The sequence below is a fragment of the Corylus avellana genome, chromosome ca2 (assembly GCF_901000735.1).
Source record: "Corylus avellana chromosome ca2, CavTom2PMs-1.0".
Classification (NCBI taxonomy): Eukaryota; Viridiplantae; Streptophyta; class Magnoliopsida; order Fagales; family Betulaceae; genus Corylus; species Corylus avellana.
This window is the reverse complement of record NC_081542.1, coordinates 25881150-25889669: the sequence shown is the minus strand read 5'-3', so window position 1 is coordinate 25889669 and position 8520 is coordinate 25881150. Positions and strand designations below refer to the sequence as shown.

Genomic DNA, 8520 nt, shown 5'->3' with positions numbered 1-8520 from the left:
AAATTGATTGCAATTGAAAATTTAAAGGTCCAAATTGAGAGGTTTCAAAGTTTGAGGGTATGTTAAATCACCTGATACTTCATGGGTTTCTCAATGGTAGATGGCAAATCTTTGCTAGTTTGCTTGAGACAATAATCGGAAAACTATTGCTTCCTATCTAGGAAAGGAACTTGGAACGAAGCTTCATACAATCTCAATGCATGATTCCTTAAACTCCATAAGTCTCCTTTTTTTCTTTTTTCTTTGTTTTGATGAATAAGTCTCTTTACCCTCCTAGCAAGACTGAAATCAGAACAATTCATTCAAGCTCTACTTGCTAATTCTGTATGTTTTCTGCATATCCCTTTCCACACAAACTCTCTTCAACTTGTTTGAGAAAAATTTCATCTAAAAGAGAGACAGAGACAGACAGACAGAAAATGAACACCCCCCCGAAACAGAACAAAATCGATTGATTAATATGCATGTTTTCTAATGCGCCAGAATCAGAAGTTTAGATATCCAAATGGGAAACTCCTCCAATGATAGCAATGGAAAAAGTAAGCGAAGGGCAATGACTATAGCGATCGCAGCACCCATTGTCATATTTGCCAGCATTTTTGTTGCATGGGCTTTTGTGAGGAAAAAACGTAAGAATATTCAACGTTTTCCTACGAGGTCTACCTCCATGGGAGCTCTCCACGGAGGAAAAATGGCATTGCACAGATTGGCTGATTACCGTGAAGCTCGAGAGAATGCAGCAACACTGGACCGAGCTGAGACAGAGTTAAAGAATTTACTTGAGGAGGAAAAACTTGACTTTGAGCAGCTCCAGGTTTGGCATTTCTATATATCCAAACTTGCAAACTAGCTTTTGGAAAAATTCCGGCTTTCAACTTTTTTTTTTTTTTTTTTTTTTTTTTTTACCCTTTCTGGTTTATTCAAATTCAAAGTGTAGTCACTTTTTCACAGTAAGACTTCGTGAGAGAAGAAGTTTTTCCTCTTCTCCTGCTAAAAGCTTATTAGCCACCCCATTGTGAGGCTTTCCTCCGCCTCGTGCGGTTGTTTCGAGAGAGGAGGGATGGAGTTATTGTCCTCCCTCCTCTTTTTCTCCTCTCTTTCCGTTATTTTTCTTTTCTCATGGTTCAACAGTTCCATTGGCTCCGCCTCCACCTCAGCTTATTTCGGATTTGATTTTTTCTAAACCTGATCAATCAATTTCAAGAAGCCCAACCTGGACACCCGTACGCCATGCGTGGCGGCTCTGTCTCTCCTTTCGGCCGATCCCTGTCTCTGCTACCGGCCATCCACGGTGGTCCCGCCTGCTTTCCGGCCTCCACTGCTGGCGTGTGAGATCCACTCGCTGGATTCCAGCCGTCTTTGTCGCCTTCTTCTGCCTTGCCATCCGTCGGTGCTACTGTTCCGTGATTTTTTTTTTTCCCCTCTATTTTCTTGTTTTCTGTGGCTAGTTGTCTCCCTATTTGTATTTGGTTGATCCTTGTGCTGGAGACATTTTGTGCATGCCTTTTTTTATCTTGTTTCGACAGTGCTATCCTCCCCTCAACCGACCATTGAGTCGTGTTTATTACCTTCAACCAACTAGTAATGGTTGTGTTGTTTATTCAAATGCGGGGTTTAGGGAGGATTGAAGGGTACTTCAATGGTCATGCCCCTATTTGTGTGCCCTACCATGGGGATACAGATATTGTTGAAAGGTCTTGAGACGGTCATGCCCCTTCCTGTCCTTTGCTAGTTCGTAGTTTGTTTCGTTTATAAAACTTTGCCTACTTTTATTGCCGTCTTTTGTTATACCCGTTACTTTGTGGGCTGTGTCATTTATTTAACCAATTCTCAACATTTGTAAGGATGGCTTCTTTGTCATCTTTGTATTTTATTTTTATGTTATTTTCCTTTTCCCCTTCCCGGTATTGAGTAGAGAAAAAAAAAAAAATGTATTGGAATTTCACAAAGATGTTGAAATTATCTCAATTTTTAAAAAAGCGAAAATTTCAGTTAGCATCAAATTTAAATCTAAATTGCAATGTCCCCAAGTTGCAATGGCCCCCTCAAATTACCAACTCATTTCACTTATTCCCTCTTGTTAGAATTTTTTATTAAATCTGATGGAAATGGGTGAAATATTTATTACACCCCTACAATTTCAATGAAAATACAATTATGCTCTTAGATTAAAAAAGAAAAAAAACCTTCCCTAGTCATAGAGACCCACGGTCTGGGTCTCCTCCATTGTGGTTTCTTTTTCTATGTGATGTAGGAGTATTATTGTCATTTTCAAAATTTCCTTTGGATTTAGTGGAAAATCCTAAGGGAAGGGGTTAAGTGAAAGAACTAGATAGTTTGGAGGATCAATTGCAATTTTTAAAGTTTGAAGGAGTAAAGGACTAAATGTAGTTACCCCTATCTTAAAACTACACAAGGAAACCAAATCATTCTAATTTTCTAGGTATATTTCCCAAAATCCGGAAAGATTGTTTCGACATAAAATATTTTTCGTCAATAAAATTAATTTTTAGAAAGAAAAAAAAAATGGCGAGATTTCTCTAAAATATTTTTTGCCATTTTGCTTGTACGGAAAATGAGAGATGTCGGAAAAACAGCTTGCAACTTCTGGCTGAGATCCAACAGTGGTCGTGCAGAGGTCTTGTCAATATCTGGTGTTGGTTTGTTGGAGTTCCAGCAGAGGTTCAGGCCCGGCGGTTGTCCAACAAACTCCGGTAGTTTGAGTAGAAAAAACTCAAACTTGAAAAAATGATTTACGATTTTAGAAAAGTGAAACTATTTTACGAAAATTAATGAAGCTTTTCTGATCAAATCGAAAATATTTTATGTTTGACTAATATTTTTCAGTCGTACCTGTTAAAATAACTAAAGAAGACTAGAGAATATAGGGATAAACTGAATATTGTATTTCTGTGTGTTTAGAACTGTATACAATGAGGCCTATTTATAGTTGAATAAGGCTAGATAAAATAGGAATTACAATCAAGGAATTAATGTACAATATTACAGAATAATATCAATGTATATACAGGGAAAATATATCAAATCAGCAATTATGCTGATTGTCAGCAATTATGGTGATTATCAGCAATTATGGTGATTATCAGAATATAATCAGAATATATTCTGATTATATTCTAACATCCCCCCTCAAACTCAAGGTGGTAATGTAGATGCCAACGTGAGTTTGGAAACAAGATCACGGAACCGTCCAGGTGGATGTGCTTTGGTGAACACATCGGCCAACTGATCAGCGGAAGCAATGGGACAGAGACGGAGGGTCCCCTGCAAAAGATGATGGCGCACAAAATGACAGTCGATCTCAATGTGTTTAGTACGTTCATGAAATACATCATTATGCGCAATTTGAATCGCACTTCGATTGTCACAAAAGATAGGAGAACTAGAGGTCTGAGAAGCACCCATGTCATGTAAAAGCCAACGAAGCCAGAGAAGCTCGGAAGTGGTGTCGGCAAGAGCACGATACTCAACTTCGGTGCTAGAGCGTGCAACAACTGATTGTTTCTTACTACGCCAAGAGATGAGAGAATCACCAAGTAAGAAACAATAACCCGTGGTGGAACGACGATCAGTGGGATCACCTGCCCAATCAGCATCTGAATATACATGTAAGTCTAATGATGAGTGAGAAGAGAAATGCAAACCATGAAACAAGGTGCCCTTCACATAGCGAAGGATGCGAAGAACAGCCGCATAATGAACCGAGCGTGGTGCTGTCATAAACTGACTAACAAGGTGGACTGCATAGGCAAGATCTGGTCGTGTCACAGTAAGATAGATGAGACTGCCAACTAACTGTCGATAGAGAGTGGCATCAGAAAGTAGCTCACCATCAGTGGCACGGAGTTTGACATTTGTCTCTAGAGGGCTATCAACAATTTTGCAATCAGTAAGGCCAGCTCGTGAGAGGAGATCTGAAGCATACTTGGCTTGAGAGAGATAGTAACCTTTTGGATCAGAAGACACTTCCAATCCAAGAAAGTAGTTGAGAAAACCCAAATCCTTCATCTCAAATTGTTGGCTCAAAAACTGTTGAAGATTGCGAATACCAACAGTATCATCTCCAGTAATAATCATATCATCAACATATAGTAAGAGAAGAATGAGACCAGCATCAGATCGCCGGATAAAAAGAGCAGAGTCATAGGGGCTAGAAACAAACCCAATCTGCGCAATAGTGGAGCTGAATTTGGCAAACCAAGCCCGTGGAGCCTGTTTCAAACCGTACAACGCCCGGCGAAGTCTGCAAACCTTGTGTGGCGGATGATCGTACCCAGGAAGAGGCTGCATATAAACTTCTTCACTAAGATCACCATTGAGAAATGCGTTTTTCACATCCATTTGAAAAAGATCCCAATGACGCACAGAAGCCACAGCAAGGAGTGATCGAACAGAAGTAAGGCGAGCCACTGGTGCAAAAGTCTCCTCATAATCAATACCATACTCCTGATTGAACCCCTTTGCCGCAAGACGTGCCTTGTATCGCTCAATAGACCCATCAGATTTTGTCTTAATCTTGTAAACCCACTTGCACCCTACCGCAGTTTTGCCTAAAGGTAAATCAACTAAGTCCCAAGTATGGGTTTTGGAAAGGGCATTAAGTTCTTCAGACATAGCATTCTGCCAAAGAGGGTTAGCATGAGCCTCACGGAAGGAGTGAGGTTCATGGAGAGTAACAAGAGCAGAATAACAGTGATAATCATGAAGATGGGAAGGAAGAGATGTTACCCGAGTAGAACGACGAGGGATAGAGGGAGCGGGCCCAAGAGTAGATGGATCAACAGGCAGGGCAGTGTCATTGGGGTCGACCGTTGGAATGTCGTCTGAAGAGCTTGTCATCCCTGCATCAAGATCAGTAATGTCGGGGAGCAAATCAAGTGAGACATTAGTGAAGATAGGAGAAGAACTAGAGGGACGAGTAGGAAAAGACTCCATATCACTAAATAGCCTATGTTCCCAAAAAGTGACGTGCCGCGAGATGCGGAGCCGTTTGGAAATAGGATCATAACAACGATAGCCTTTGTGTTCAATGCCATACCCAAGAAAACAACATAGACGAGAACGAGGTTCTAATTTTGTTCGTTCATGGGATGGAAGTAGCACGAAACAGACACAACCAAAGAGGCGGAGAGATTGGTAATTAGGAGGAGATCCATACAAAAGTTCATAGGGGGACCTATTTAAGGTAGTGGGAGACGGGACCCTATTAATGGTATAAACAGCGGTAAGAGCGGCTTCTCCCCAAAAGTGTTCAGGGATAGAAGCAGATAGGAGCAAAGCCCTAACAGTGTCTAAGATGTGCCTGTGTTTACGTTCAGCACGACCATTTTGTTGAGAAGTATTTGGGCATGAGCGATGGGGAAGAGTGCCATTTTGTTTTAGGGTAGTAAGGAAGGTAGATTCACGATATTCCATAGCATTATCATAACGAAAAATTTTGATGTTGCGAGAAAATTGGGTTTGAATCATCCGTTGAAATTCAGAGTAAATTTTTGGAAGTTCAGATCGATTTTGTAAAAGATAAAGCCATGTGTATCGAGAAAAATCATCCACAAAAATGACAAAATAGCGGGATCCACCCATGGTGGGAATAGGCGCAGGGCCCCAAACATCAGAATGCACCAAATCAAAAGGAGCAGAAGAAACAAATGTACTATTATTAAAAGGTAAAGCACTTTGTTTTCCAAGTTGACATGCAACACAATCAAAAGACTCAGACTCAACAGACCCTAATTGACCACTTGTAGCTAAAGAGCGAATACGAGAAATAGATGCATGTCCTAAACGAGAGTGCCATAAACTGAGGGTGGTAGAAGGAGACAGAGATGGAGTGGCAGCTGACACAGCAGGAGGAAGATGGAGTGATGAAAGCTCAAACAGACGTCCAATCTTACGGGCGGTCCCAATTAGCTGTCCCGTCTGTGGATCCTGCACATCACAACCTCGGTTAGAAAAATGTAGTTCTAAGCCAAGTTCACAAAGTTGGCCAACAGATAAAAGATTTAACGAGAGATTAGGCACTAAGTATGTATCAGACATAGATAGTTGATGAGTTGAAACAAACCTGATGTGACTGACAGCAAGATGGGAACCATTAGCAGTGTAAATGGTGGTAGGCCTAGGTAACACAGATTTTGCAGAAAATATGGAAGAATTCGGTGTCATGTGATTACAACAAGCAGAATCAATATACCAAGAGGAATTACCTGGTGTGGTGGACATGGCGGTATTAAGATTGGACTTAGATAAAACCTGATGAATGAGAGCTTCTATTTCTGCAGGAGAAAGAGTACTGGGTTGGGGTGCAATATCGGTGTAAGACATATCTGATGTATCAGTATGAGTGACCGCAGCAGCCTTATGACTAGGAGCTCGATGATTCCCACGAGAAAGTCTTTTCCTGCATTCACTATATCTGTGGCCAAACTTCTGACAATAGTGGCACTGGATGTTCCGATTGGATGAGGAAGACCCGGCAAGAATAGAATTAGGAGCACGCGCATTGCGGGATGCAGTGGCCATGACCATCTCAAAGGTGTGTAACTTCATAGTAGAGAATCGAGTCTCTTCTGAAACAAGTTCACTAAGAGCACTCTCCAAAGATGGCAGTGGTGAGCGGTGAAGAAGAGAAGCTCGAGTATGCTCAAACTCATCTCGAATTGCCGCAAGAAACTCGGCTAGGCGCATGCTATCGCGAAAAGCGATGTACTCAGAGGCATCAACCTTATCCCTCCACTTTGGCTCACATAATGATAATTGATTCCAAAGACAGGTCATTTGTGAATAAAAGTCAGTAATACTCTAACCTGGTTCCTGGCGCATGTGATGAAGCTTGGTCACAATTTGAAACCGCTGAGCAAGATCAGTAGTGCTGTAGCGCTGAGCTAACATATCCCAGACATCTTTGGCATTGTCAAGATTGCCAAATGTCATGCTGATGGAGACAACACAAGTGTTGGAGAACCAAGAAATAATCCTGTAATGGATACTTTTCCATGTGCGGAGGCGGGTTGAGAAAGCCGCAGCAGGTTCCTCTTTTCCAGCAAGAGGCTTAGGTTCTTCACCAGAAACATACTCCCAAAGACAATGTCCTTTGAGCCACCTACTCATATTTTGTGACCAAGCCGGGTAATTGGAGCCATCAAGAATAGTAGGGATAGGTTGGGTAATATCTTTGGTGTTTGGGAGAGTGGTAGGAGGTACGGCCATTTTTTTTTTTTTTTTGGAATATAATCCGGTGTGGTTGGGTGTAGGGTAGGTTCTGTGAGCCTGGTGCGAGAATTAATCTGGTGTGGTCGAGTGTATGATAGGGGATATAAGCTTGTTTTTAAGGGTGAGGATCTGGTGTGGCTGAGTCTATAGTAAGGAGTATAGGCTTGGTTCAAGAGGGCTGAAATCTAGTGTGGCTAGGTCTACTGTAGGTGTGTGAGCTCAAAAGGTAGAAATAATCTAGTGTGGGCAGGTGTAGTGTAAAAGAAATAAGCTCAACAAGACAACTTACAAGGTGGTGGCGCGTGGCGGCGCGTGGCGGCGCGTGGCAGCTCTGGGTGGCGCGTGGTGGCTCCGGTTCGACAGATCGGCAGCCTCCGATCACGAATCTATGATTCGTTTTTGAAAAACGGCTGACAGGGCGGCGCGTGGTGGCCGGAAATAGTAGTTGGTGGTGGTGGTTCAAAATTCCACAGACTTCAGGCGGCGCGTGGCGGCGCGTGGAAGGTCCTGGTGGCGCGTTCTTTCTGCAGGTCAGTAGATCGGCAGCCTCCGATCTGGATTCTGGCGGAATTTTCTGAAAACGGCTGACTGGGGCGGCGCGTGGTGGCCGGAGGCGGCGCGTGAGGCGCGTGAACAGTGACACAGAGACTTCAGGCGGCGCGTGAGAGCACGTTGAATTTCAGAATGTTGATCTGATAACTCCACAGGACAGATCGGACCTTTTTGAGCCTGTTGGTACAATAATTATACCAAAACAAGATCGAAAAAGCCTTTGAACGGACTAACTTCCTACTTCTCTAGACAAGGCCAAAACTTGGCTCTGATACCATGTTAAAATAACTAAAGAAGACTAGAGAATATAGGGATAAACTGAATATTGTATTTCTGTGTATTTAGAACTGTATACAATGAGGCCTATTTATAGTTGAATAAGGCCAGATAAAATAGGAATTACAATCAAGGAATTAATGTACAATATTACAGAATAATATCAATGTATATACAGGGAAAATATATCAAATCAGCAATTATGCTGATTGTCAGCAATTATGGTGATTATCAGCAATTATGGTGATTATCAGAATATAATCAGAATATATTCTGATTATATTCTAACAGTACCAAATATCAAAAGATACGAAAATATTTTTCAAAAATTATTTTACTCATAAACAAATGGAGCCTTAATGGAAATATATAGTAAATTTTGATTTATTTGTTGATGTAGTTTCTTCTAAAGGTTTTTCTTTTTCAAAAAAGAACTCTTATGAAAAAGGCAAGTATTCA

At 41.5% G+C, this 8520-nt stretch overlaps 1 protein-coding gene across 1 annotated transcript in view; it reads left to right on the top strand.

The window, feature by feature from the left end:
- Positions 1-505: 505 nt before the first annotated feature.
- The window catches only part of LOC132169448 (uncharacterized), an 11176-nt gene continuing 3161 nt past the window's right edge, over positions 506-8520 (top strand). The window contains exon 1 of the mRNA XM_059580481.1: positions 506-814. Within this exon, the coding sequence (XP_059436464.1) occupies positions 506-814 (309 nt within the window). The remainder of the gene's footprint in view (positions 815-8520) is intronic.